The sequence below is a fragment of the Microcebus murinus genome, chromosome 12, assembly GCF_040939455.1.
Source record: "Microcebus murinus isolate Inina chromosome 12, M.murinus_Inina_mat1.0, whole genome shotgun sequence".
NCBI lineage: Eukaryota > Metazoa > Chordata > Mammalia > Primates > Cheirogaleidae > Microcebus > Microcebus murinus.
Window position 1 is genome coordinate 91,895,366 of NC_134115.1, and position 12,240 is coordinate 91,907,605.

Below are 12,240 nucleotides of genomic sequence, written 5' to 3' on the forward strand. Positions count from 1 at the left end.
AGCCGGACGCTGCTCGCTGGGGGCCCGAGACGCAGGAGGAGACTCACGTTGTCCCGGATGTTGATGTCCGAGCCCTTGGACAGCAGCAGCTTCACGAGGTCCACGTGCTTGTACTCAGTGGCCCAGATCATGGGCGTCCAGCCTCCATCATCCTAATTTCAAAAGAAGGAAACGAAACCTGGCACGGGCAGAAATGAGCAACCTCAGGTGACAAGGAGGGCTCGTGCTGAGACATCCCAGGACTCGGGACCAGGCCTTGCTGCGCTACCCCAGGTAGTTCACTGAGTGCAGGACAAGGCAGAACCGGAACCGGGTCTGACCACACAACACAGCACCTGCTGCCCGGGGGAGTGGGACTGCAGCCACCCCACCCGCTCTCAGTCGCGTGCCTCTGGGGTAGCACCAGCACCCTGAGCACGTGTGTTCTAGCAGCGTGAGCGAGGGAACGGAAACTCTGCAAGGCAAGCAGGCAGAGCACCGTCAGTCCCCGTCAGTGGACCCTGCTTGCCAGAGCTCCCCTTCCGTCCCGGACAACAGCGCTGGCCCCAGAGCAGCAGCCGAGACGGGCGCACACCCAGGCGTGGAGACCAATACTCCCACCTCTTCTGGAAGGGCCTCCCCCAACTGCGCCTAAGCCCCCACCCCGGTCCTGGGGAACTTCATTCAAGCCACAGAAAAGGAGACTTTGTAGGAGCCGAGTGTCATGCTGTCAGTTCCTAGTCTGGAGGCAAAACCTCAGCCTGCCCCCAACACCTCTAAGAGGACGGCTGTCACACCCACACCCGGGGGCCCTGCAGACACAGCAGCCCACGGCGACGTTCCATCTCCCGGCAGGTCCTGGGGACACTGCAGGACGACACAGCGCCGCCTCCCAGAGCCCAGCCCCAGGGACTCACAGCCACCCGGCTAGGTGGGCAGGAGAGGAGCAGAACACAAGTGGGGGTGTGCAGACTCGAGAGCAGGGAGGGGCCCACCCATGACTATCGGGGTGGATGCGAGGCTGTGCGCCAGGGAGCACTGCACAGGGAGCTGCTGCTCCGGGTCTGTCTGGACATCCCCGTGGTCACGACGGCACGGGAGCCGGTGTGACACTGGGCGGGCGAAGCCTGGCTAAGGACACACAGAGCCCCCCAGGGGGAGGAGCTTGTGCGGAAAAGGAGACGCGTCCCAGACCCGACAGTTTGCAGTGGGGACCCTGGTGCCCTCTGACAGCCTGGCGCCGCCCTTCCTTGGTCTTTGCCGTGGCTCACTCGAGCGACAGACACCTCCAGGCACCTACCCTGTGCCAGGTGCTGATTGGGTACCACAGACCACAGCGCAGGTGAGCACACCAGAGCCCGCCACGTGCTGCTGACAGCGGGCGGACCACACACACACACACACACACACACACACACACACACACACACACGGGAGACGGCGGCCAGTGCAAGGACAGGCAGGGAGGGAGGGAAAGGAGCTGGGTGCCCTGGAGGGAGGGCGGGGGCTGGCAGGGGCACAGGTGGTGCCGTCTAGACACAGGCCTGGTGGGGGCCAGGGCAGCCTAGGCAGACACCAGGCAAGTGGGGAGGGACGAGACCTTCCGGGGCCTCATGAGCGAACCCTCCGGGTGCAAATGGGAGCGGTGGAGGAAGCTGGGCCGGCGGATGTGGAAGGGGACAGTGGCCGGCCAGCTGGCCACGGTGGCTGCTGTGAGAGGGGGCACCCTTACCTGGCAGTTGACGTCCATCTGTCCGTTCGAAAGCAGATACTGAACCACGTCATAGTGGCCTTTCTTGGCCGCCAGGTGCAAACACGTGGAGCCTTCTGCATCCTGCAACATGAACGCCATTTAGAGCCAAAGAAAGCATGCTGCCTTCAGCGTGCAGGACAGAACTCTGCTCCCTGCCACGAGGTGCCGCCGCTACCCCTGCAGTGACAGGTGACCCAGGTGTCTCCCAAGGCCACCCAGCCACCTGCCACTCCTTCCGGGCCCCTGTGGGCTCAGGGCCACACAGCAGGTTTAAAATAGTGCAGATGACCCAGGAAGAGATGCCCGAGTGCAACAGGGCTCACAGTGACTGGTGGCGGGAGGCGCAGGAGACCAGGGTGAGCGGCCTGCCTGTGTCCGTGTCCTCCGGCTGCTGGGCAGGCCTTCTCTTGAGCTGCCAGCTGTGTTCTCAAGAACACTGAATGGATCGCACCGCCCAAACCATCTCAAAGTGGGGAGAAAACCACAAGGGAAGGGCCGGACCCAGGCAGCTCGGGAAGAGGCCAGGGAGCCAGGGCCACCAAAGCGGCACCGCCGGAGGGCGCCTGTCCTGCCTGGGCGCAGCACAAGGACCCCTCAGACACGCCCACACCATCCTCTCCCCGCCGGGTTCTCTTTCTTTTCTCTCCAACCCTGTCTTTGTGCTGATCATGTTTACCACCTTCCTCTCCCTCTTTCCTACTGCCGGGGCGGCAATCCTAGATTTTAACGCACATCTTTATTTCCAATCAAACGGTGTTCGCAGGACATCCCTTTCTCCAGAAAAGCCTGCACAGTGATCCCCCTAACAGTGGTGCTGGCTTATTGTTTAACCACATGCAACGCACGGCTGTTGGTCTGAGTCTCATTCCTTTCAAACATCCTTGGTCACTGGGAAGCCCAGCTGAGATGCCCTGGGGGTGTGCAGGCTCAGGGCAGAGGCAGGCGCCCAGCAGGCCCCAAAGCTGTGCCTCGTCCAGGTGAACACACGCTTGGGGAGGGGGTGTCCCGGGGGGCGTGGCCAGGCCCCAGAGGGGGGAGGGGAAGGTGAGGAGAGGCCACAGGGGTCCTTGGGAGGGGAGGGTGAGGTGGGGGCGGCAGAGTGGAGACCCCTGTGGGAACGAGCCCTGAGGAGGGTGGTGGGAGGGGGTGGCAGCTAGTTCCAAAGTCCAGGCACCCACATAGGAGCTCCTGACACCAGCCCCACAACCCCACCTGTCCCACGGAACAGCCCACACGGCGGCTCCTGTTCCCAGGAGAAAGGTCACTGTCCTGGACATGTCATTTATCATCCTGACACACCTGACACTCAGGTACTGTGTCCGTACCCACACACGCTGGTCTTCCGTGTTTTTAAATTGCCTGTACCAACTGTCCATGAACTGTCCAATATCGCCATATTGCACGCCCTTCCTCAATTCCTATTTAGTGTTCCGTTATGTTTTTGAGATTTATCCTTACAGACAACAGGTAGCACCTGCTCCCTTATTTCAGAGGATATCAAACTATATCCGCCTTATATAGAACAGTCAGCTGTTTCTGACTTTTTGCTGAGCGTGCACTGACTACCACAGCATGTTTCCCTGGTTCCATGTGCAGGGTTACACGGGCATCTCCTGAGAGTGGCTGCGTACCAGGCAATGCATGGCTTCACCATGACTAGCAGCGACCACCACTCCCGGGGGGTGGGGGGGGGGTCCACAAGCCCCACCGGCAGCAGTCAGAGTGGCCTACAGCTGCTGTCCACGCCGGGCATCTCCAACATGTATGTTTTATGTAATTCGATGACTATGAAATGGTGTCTCAGGCTTGTTTTCAAAAGGCTGAGAACCATCCCCCTTGCTTATCGGTCCCTTGTGTTTCGTCTCCTGTGAACAGCCTGGTTATGTTCTTTGGCCAGTTTTCTTCATTCTTTCTTATTTGCGATCGTTTTCGGACAGGGTCTCTGCCAGGGTGCTGTAAGGCCTGTCCCAGGCTGCGACTGCTCTACGCACACCGTTACATCTTCTTGTCCAACAGAAATTCTAAAATTTTAATGCATTTAACTTTATCAATCATTTTTGCACGTTTATGCGTCTTGTTTAAGAAATCCTTCCTTGTACCCAAACCACAAAGATGACATTCCTCACTGCTTCCTCAGAGTTTTATAATGTTGCCATTCCCCTCGGATGCCCACGCTCACTGTCTGCACAGCGCACGCCTGTCCAGCTTCCTGCTCTCATGCCTGCGTCTGCACATCTAACGCAGTGCGTGCAGGATAGGGCTGGTTCCTGCTCTTCATCCAGTCAGACGAGACCTCGGCCTCTCCCCGCGGGGTGCAATCTGCACCCCAGTGTGACTGCTGGCAGGGCCGGGCTCAAACTGGTTGCCGGCAATTGGTTTCTACCTGTTTTAATTCTCCTTCCAGCATTTCAATGGCATAGATTATTTTTCATTATTTTCGTTTCACTTTCTCTATTAGCTTATTTTTCCATAAAGCTGTATCTCACGTTCTTTTTTTATTTATTTTACAAACTATTTTGGGGGGGGTCACCCAGTGAGGACGGGAAAACCTGCTAGACACATTCTGAAAGCACTGCACACTACCTCACGCTCTGAACTCCCGTCTATTCCGTAAGCCCGTAGCAAGCGTGTTTCCTGGGACGCCCTTCCGCTGGAAGTTGCAGTTTGAGAACCCACCGACATGCTAAGTGGTGGGTGCTGCCTTTGTGCACACGCTACCTTGTGATATTATCCTTGCTTTAAATGCTCTCTCGTCCTCTAGAAAATTTATAGGGAAAACCTTCATACTGGCCACTTCTCATGTTTTTCCTTCATTTTCAGGCCTACCTTTTCCTTCTGGAGCCTCAGTGTCCCTTTCAGTGCAAATTTGCTACCGAATCTTACCAGCTTTTGTTTTAACCAGAATATGTTTTATTTCACCCTCTTTTTTTTTTTTTTTGAGACAGAGTCTCACTTTGTTGCCCAGGCTAGAGTGAGTGCCGTGGTGTCAGCCTAGCTCACAGCAACCTCAAACTCCTGGGCTCAAGCAATGCTGCCTCAGCCTCCCGAGTAGCTGGGACCACAGGCATGCGCCACCATGCCCGGCTAATTTTTTCTATATATGTTAGTTGGCCAATTAATTTCTTTCTATTTATAGTAGAGACGGGATCTCACTCTTGCTCAGGCTGGTTTCGAACTCCTGACCTCGAGCAATCTGCCCGCCTCGGCCTCCCAGTCACCCTCATTTTTTGAAAAATATTTTTACTGGATGTAGGACTCCCAGTTCACCTTTTTCCTTTTAGGTTTTTCTTTTAACACAATGAAGTCCTCATTTCCCTATCCTTTGGCCTCCATTTCACACGGGAGGTCAGTATCGTTTTATAAGTCATTTGCCTACATATGTAATGTACTGCTTTACTCTGGCTATTTTTATTATTATTATTTGAAACAGAGTCTCATTCTGTTGCCTGGGCTAGAGTGCTGTGGTGTCAGCCTAGCTCACTGCAACCTCAAACTGCTGGGCTCAAGGGATCCTCCTGCCTCAGCCTCCTGAGTAGCTGGGACTACAGGCATGCACCACCATGCCTGGCTAATTTTTTCTCTATATATTTTTAGTTGTCCAGTTAATTTCTGGTATTTTTTTTTTTTTAGTAGAGATAGGGTCACAATCTTGCTCAGGCTGGTCTTGAACTCCTGAGCTCAAACAATTCACCCACCTTAGCCTCCCAGAGTGCTGAGATTACAGGAGTGAGCCACTGCGCCCAGCCTCTCTGGCTATTTTTAAAAATGTTCTCTTTATGGCTGATTTTCAACAGTTTAAGCATGATGTATTTAGGTGTAATTATTTATTTATTTACCTTGTTTGGGGTTTGCTGAGTTTCTTGGACCTGTAAGTTGCTGTTTTTTCCAAATTTGGAAATTTTATGACCATTATTTCTTCAATACACTTTTTCTACCGGGTTCTCTCTCTCCTGTCTTTCTGGGACTCTAAGTGTACACGGTGGACAGTTTGGTGCTGTACTACAGTCTGTTCTGCAGATCAGTCGAGGTCTATGGACCAGTCATCATTTCCACCCTAACCTGTTGCCTGCAGCGTCCCATGTGCTGCTCAGCTCAGCCACGAATTCCCACGTCAAAGATCTGCGCCAACAGTACCGCTGGGCCTGCAGCTCCTCTCCAGCTCTGTCCCCCAGGTTTCAGCTGCTTTAGCAAAGCCCCGAACTCCTCCAGTCTCTAGTTTCTTCAGCTTGGTGGAGCTCTGCTCAGACAACAGCTCCCTGAGGCGAGGTCTGGAACTGTCCCCAGGCAAACAGCAGGGCAAGCATGGAGCCTTGTCCCCTAGCATGATGCCAAGGATCACCAGTAGTTATCTACAGCTATTCATAGAAAAATTAAGGCTGCCACATCTCAAGAGCCATGAAAACCAAGATAAAGGACTAAACATCAACTTGAAAAAATATATTTGTAACATAGGTGAATAACTATATACAACATACAAAAAAATGTTGACTTTAAAAGAGCAAATAGTAAAGACCACCACCCAACACTGTGCAAATCCAGCTGTTATCATGAACCTGTGATGGCACCGGTCAGGTGGCAGGTGCTGGAGCAGTCTGGTCAGGTGGGAGACAGGTGCTCAGGTACACCTGGAACAGTCTGGTCAGGTGGGAGACAGGTGCTCAGGCACACCTGGAGCAGTGTGGTCAGGTGGGAGACAGGTGCTCAGGCACACCTGGAGCAGTGTGGTCGGGTGGGAGACAGGTGCTCAGGCACACCTGGAGCAGTGTGGTCGGGTGGGAGACAGGTGCTCAGGCACACCTGGAGCAGTGTGGTTGGGTGGGAGACAGGTGCTCGGGCACCACTGGTACAGTCTGGTCAGGTGGGAGACAGGTGCTCAGGCACACCTGGAGCAGTTTAGAAAGAGGCAGAAAAAGTCTTGGAGATGTTTATATGTTTTGATCCAGCAATTCCACACCCAGAAATCTGCCCTAAAGAAGTCAAATATGTGCAAATATTTAGCTATGAAAACGTTCATTGAAGAACTGTTTATAAAAGACATTGAAAATGAGATAAATATTAATCAATACGCAAAACTGACTAAAACCAATACAATTATATCATGAAATATCAATGACCCATTTGAAGTGATGTTACAGAATATTTAACAACATGAAAACAGAGAAAATTTGCTTTGATGTGAAAAGGAGCTGACAGATCAGTATGGAGGGTATGAGCCCTTATGTTTAAAAAAGTGTGTACTGATCAAATGACTATAAGAATTGTTTTCACATTTTTTTATTGTGGAAATATATGACATAAAACTTTCCATTTTAACCATTTTTAAGTGTGCAATTCAGTGGCACTAATTACATTAACAATGTGCAACCATCCCACTATTTCCAAAACTTGTTTACCATCCCCAACAGTAACTCTGTGACCACAAAGCAGTAACACAGCCTCTGCCCTCAGCCCTGGCACCTCCAACCAACTCTCTGTCCCCAGGAATTTGACGGCTCCGGGCACCCCGTGTAATTGGAACCTAACAGCGCTTGTCCTGCTGTGTCTGGGTTCGCTCGCTCAGCGTGACGTCAAGACCCACCCGTGCTGGGCGCGTGTCAGAAGACCACAGCTTTTTGTGGCTAAGAGTGATCCCACTGCACAGAGAGACCACACGTTTCCCACCCCTGTGGTGGGCAGTTTCCGGCTACCATGAGCAGTGATGCAGTGACCGGGGTCACGCCAAGACCTGCGCCTGTCCCTGCCCTCGTTCCTCTGGGCCTCTGCCTAGGACGGTATTGCGGGTCACATGTCGATCCTGTGCTAGTCTGTTTTCCGCCATCGAGGTAGCTCACACTCCCACCAGCGCGGCGTGAGGGCACCAACTCCTCCACACCTCACCAACACTCCCTGTGCAGTTCCAGACTGTGGCTGTCCACACGGGCGTGAGGTGCCGTCTCACGTGGCTGTTATCTGCGGTCGCCTCATACTCGTAGACCCGAGCACGCCTGTCCACGTGCCACTGTGGCGTGGCCACTTGTCTTCTCTGCAGAAGTGTCTGTTCAAATCCTTTGCCCATTATTTTACTGGATTGTTTGGTTTCTTTGTTGCTAAGCTGTAGAAATGTATTCTGGATCACAAACCCTGATCAGATACAGGATTTGCAAATACATTTTGCCTTGTCTTTTCACTCTCTTGATAGTATCCTTTGATGAGCAAGTTTTTAATTTTGATAAAGTTTATTTTTTTTTGATTGTGCTTGTGGTGTCATATCCAAGAAATCATTGCCAAGTCCAATGTCATGAAAGCCTTCCCCCCCCTTCTAAAAGTTTCATAGTTTTAGCTCTTAAGTACAGGTCTTTGATCTATTTTCCATGAATATTTGAATATGGTGTTAGGTAAGGGTCCAACCTCTTTATTTTGCATGTGGCCACCTAGTTTTCCCAGCACCATTTATTGAAATGACTGTCTTTTTCACATCAAAGGGTTTTTTCACCTTGCCGAAAATCAACTGACCATATATGCAAGGGTTTAGATCTGGGCTTCTTATTTTATTCCATTGGTCTGTATTTGTCTTTATGTCAGTACCATACAGTTTTCATTACTACAGCTTTATATAGTAAGCTGTGAAATAAGGAAGTATGGGTTCTCCAACTTTGTTCTTTTCAAAAATTTTGGCCCAGGTCCCTTGAGATTCTATAAGAATTTTAGGACTGGCCACGGTGGCTCACACCTGTAATCCCAGCACTGTGGGAGGCCGAGGCAGGAGGATCACTGGAGGCCAGGAGTTCGAAACAAGCCTGGACAATAGCGAGACCCCATCTCTACAAAAAATAGAAAAAGTAGCTGGGCATGGTTGGTGTATGCCTGTAGTCCCAGCTATTCAGGAGGCTGAGGCAGGAGGATTGCCTGGGCCCAAGAGTTTGAGGCTACAGTGAGCTTTGATGGCACCACTACACTCCAGCCTGGGCAACAGAGTTAGACCCTATCTCAAAAAAAAAAAGAAAGACAGAAAGAAAGAAAGAAAAAAAGAAAGATAAAGAAATTCAGGATGAATTTTTCTACATTTATAAAAAATACTGTGTTGGGATTTTAACAGTAATTTCATGGAAACTGTAGATTGCTTTGGGTAGTATTATTAATATCATTTTAACTGTATTAAGTCTTTTAATGAATACTTCATTGCAGGTACACAGAAATAAAACTGATTTTTATGTTTTGTATCCTGCTACTTTGCTGAACTAGTTTATTAGCTAACAATATTTTTGTGGTTTCTTTAGGGTTTTGTACGTAAAGATCACGTCATCCGTGAACAATTTTACTTCTTCCTTTCCAATTTGACTGCCTTTTATTTCTTCTTCTTGCTAGTTGCCCTGGGTGGAAGACAGAGGAGAGTGTACCAAGGAAGGGAGCCATAGGCTTCCGCACCGCAAACCCCTTCTTGGCCGATCTGTCCACCGCCAGGCACTGCGGATCTAGAGCTCACTCACGGTTTCACTAATAGACCAGGTAACCAAGTCAGGTGAAGAAACTACTTCTGGACAACTGGGTGAGCATATGGAGGCTGACAACTCCTGAAGTTGCTGCTGTAGGGAGCAGCCCCTGCTCACACCTCTGAGAAACGTATGCACACAGGACTGACTCTGACAGGCACCTACCTTAGGGTCCACCTGCGCCCCAGCCTTGATGAGGTACTTCACTGCGTCCAGGTGGTTGTTCTCTGCTGCCTCCATCAACGGGGTCCTCTGGTCCTCCGAGCAGGTGTCGATATTAGCGCCCGCCTGACAAAACGACAGTTCAGTGTGTGGGAGGGCTCCTCCCCACCTGGTGAGGACATGAGTTACATGCTTCCACCTTTGAAAGATAGCTACGTTAAAATCGTTTGACTGATCAACTATGTCTGAGTCTTCTAAAAAAGTATTCAAAAACTTAATTACTCTGTTATGATCAAGCTTTTAGTCCAAAGCAGAGTATTTTTGCTAGATTTCATTTCACTTTTGGATTAATCTGATAGGAAATGTTCACAGCGCAGCAGTGTGACAACACCTTCAGGAGAGAGGGGGACAACAATTACCTTCCACAGCAGGCAGAGTGGAGGGGACGGGGGCTTCGGCAAGGGGCCCGCAGACCCAGCCCTCGGGCTCCACTGCCACCATGTCTCGCTGTCTCAGAGCTTGTGAAATGAGGGGAACCCAAACTAATTTCTAGTAGCGTGTACTTTGGAGCAATTCCAATTTTCCCAATAAAGTGAGAAACTTGAAAGACTAGCAGGCATACATAGGTAAATTTTTGTTTTTGTGAAACTTAAGAAGCCCCCAACATTAAAATTGGTTGTGTGTTAAAAGGAAATCAGCTGTTTGGCAGTTGAAACCTCTTCTCCACAGGGGAAAAACTGTCTGACTTCTTAGACTAATATACTAAGAGCTAACAGTTAGCATATAAAATAAATGCTATGAAGAAAGGTTGAAAATAGTATTGATTTTACTACTAGCAATTAAAAAGCAAAAGTAGCATAATTAAGTAAGAAATTTTTAAAGAGGCCTAAAGTGGTATGTGTACATATATGTGGGAAACCAGGTATAATTCATAAAGGCTAAGAAGTGGGTTAAGATTCTCAGGGGCTGGGCACTGTGGCTCATGCCTGTAATCCCAGCACTCTGGGAGGCCAAGGCAGGAGGATCACTTGAGGCCAGGAGTTTGAGGCCAGCCTGAGCAACACAGTGAGAGCCTGTCTCTACTAAAAACAGAAAAATGAGCTAGGCGTGGTGGTACACCTGCAGTCTCAGCTATTGGGAGGCCCAGGAATTCGGGGCTGCAGTGAGCTATGACGCCGCCATCACACTTTAGCCTGGGCAACAGAGTGAAACTTTGTCTCTTAGAAAAAGAGAGAAAAAAAAAAAGAAAACAGATTCTCAGGGCTCTGCAAGGAAAGCGAGTTGTGCTCCACAGGACAGAACCGCAGGTCCACAGGGAAGGGGTCAGAGATCAAAGACACGGCAGGGAGTGTGGCTGTGGGGGGAGGGACACAGACCGGCTTCAAACACAGGAAGTCCAGAGCCAGCGTCAGGTTGCCAGGTCTGAGGGCAAAGTAAAGCTACGCAAAGTAAAGCTAAATTCTACAGAAGCTAATCTTAAGAAAATAAAAACACAAACAAAGTGCAGATCGAGGCCCACGCAGTGCCGTGCAGGAGGACGTCTGCAGGAGGGTCAGCCCAGCCGCACACTGAGCACGCAAAGCACATGATACTTGTTATTTTCAAGCGTGGCGGCAAATGCCAGAAGGAATGGTGGGAAGCCTGCTGCAGCTGCAAGACGGGAGGGACAGGAACGCTGTCTCTGTTTCCGCCTCGAGGCACCTGTGAGTTTTCAGCTGTAAGAACTGTGTATCTGGCACGTCTTTGTTTTGATAGAAACAGAAGAGCAGGCGAAGAGCCCTGGGAGGGGCTGGGACGAACCTGCACCAGCATGTGGCAGATGTCCACGTGGCCGGCTTCCGCCGCGGCGTGCAGAGGTGAGCGCTTGCTCTGGTGCTCCATTTTGAAGTTGGGGTCGATCCCATCAACTGTGAACAAACACGGTTTTACTAGGCATTCAGATGCAGCCCACGATCCCTCCTGAGGACATCAGAAAGGCTGGCAAAGCCAAGCACGCGCCCTCTCCTCTGTCTGGCTGGGCCCCGGGAGGTCTGCAGGGAGTGACAGGCAGGCCCGGCCGTCAGAACGAACCCAACAGTGCAGGCTCTTCTGTGTGTGCCTGGCGCTCTTGCCACGGCCGCCAGGCCCCGTGAGGAGGCCATGGAGGCAGAAACTTCTGGGGCAGAGCGAGGCCCGGACACAGATGACTTGGACACACGTCCACTCCCAGGAGACCTGAACGGACAAGAGCCAAGAGACCAGCCGCACAGCGAGGTGACTTTAGCATCATGGGAGTGATGAAAACAATGAAAGCTGCCATGTTGGTCAACATAAATAAACTCTCTTTTTAGACCAAACTGTGCGGCTTCTTTCATGACTTACTGTCAGGTAAAGGGCTTCTTAATCACCCGTTCAGCCCAGAGAAGGTGAATTTCAGAGAAATCAAACCTAGAGCTATGAGCTCAGAGATACAATGACCATGGGGAAGGCTCTAACAAGCACGTTTTCAGGTATCAGAAATGCAAATCCGTGGGTTTATCTATCACAATGCAAGTGCAACAACGTGTTGCAGATCTAAACGTCACGGAGCCATGCTTTGCCCGCAGTGCTGCCGCTGTGGCCAGCATATCTGCACGTCTGCGTCCCATCAGCGCTGCACATCAGAAGGGGCCCAACCCACCGGTTCTGTTTTTCACATCTACATTTATGCGTGATTTAATAATTACATATTTAATTCCCTTTTAAAAATGAGAAATTCAAAGAAGAGTGTTTCTAGTACCCTGAGTGACTGAACACTGACATCGTACGGACCATGAAAAGGCTGGACCCCACGGCAGCCCACTTGCACCAATCAGAGGGCGCAGAACCACATAAACAGGAAAACAGAGCGAGACTGGC

The 12,240-nt window shown here is 50.9% G+C and overlaps 1 protein-coding gene across 9 annotated transcripts in view; it reads right to left on the minus strand.

Annotated features, from left to right (window-relative positions):
* The window catches only part of EHMT1 (euchromatic histone lysine methyltransferase 1), a 153,507-nt gene that overhangs the window by 25,343 nt on the left and 115,924 nt on the right, over positions 1 to 12,240 (minus strand). For 8 of the 9 annotated variants that reach the window (XR_012922152.1, XM_012784411.2, XM_020289586.2 and 5 more), the window contains 4 exons: positions 11,164 to 11,270; positions 9,367 to 9,489; positions 1,712 to 1,813; positions 48 to 152 (listed from right to left, as the gene is read on the minus strand). Coding sequence is in view for 8 of the 9 variants with exons in the window: in XM_012784411.2 (XP_012639865.2) it covers positions 48 to 152; positions 1,712 to 1,813; positions 9,367 to 9,489; positions 11,164 to 11,270 (437 nt within the window). In the remaining variant the exon portion in view is untranslated. Of the gene's footprint in view, positions 1 to 47; positions 153 to 1,711; positions 1,814 to 6,990; positions 7,824 to 9,366; positions 9,490 to 11,163; positions 11,271 to 12,240 lie in introns of those variants that run through there. The other variant, XM_076009164.1, reaches the window with a different exon arrangement.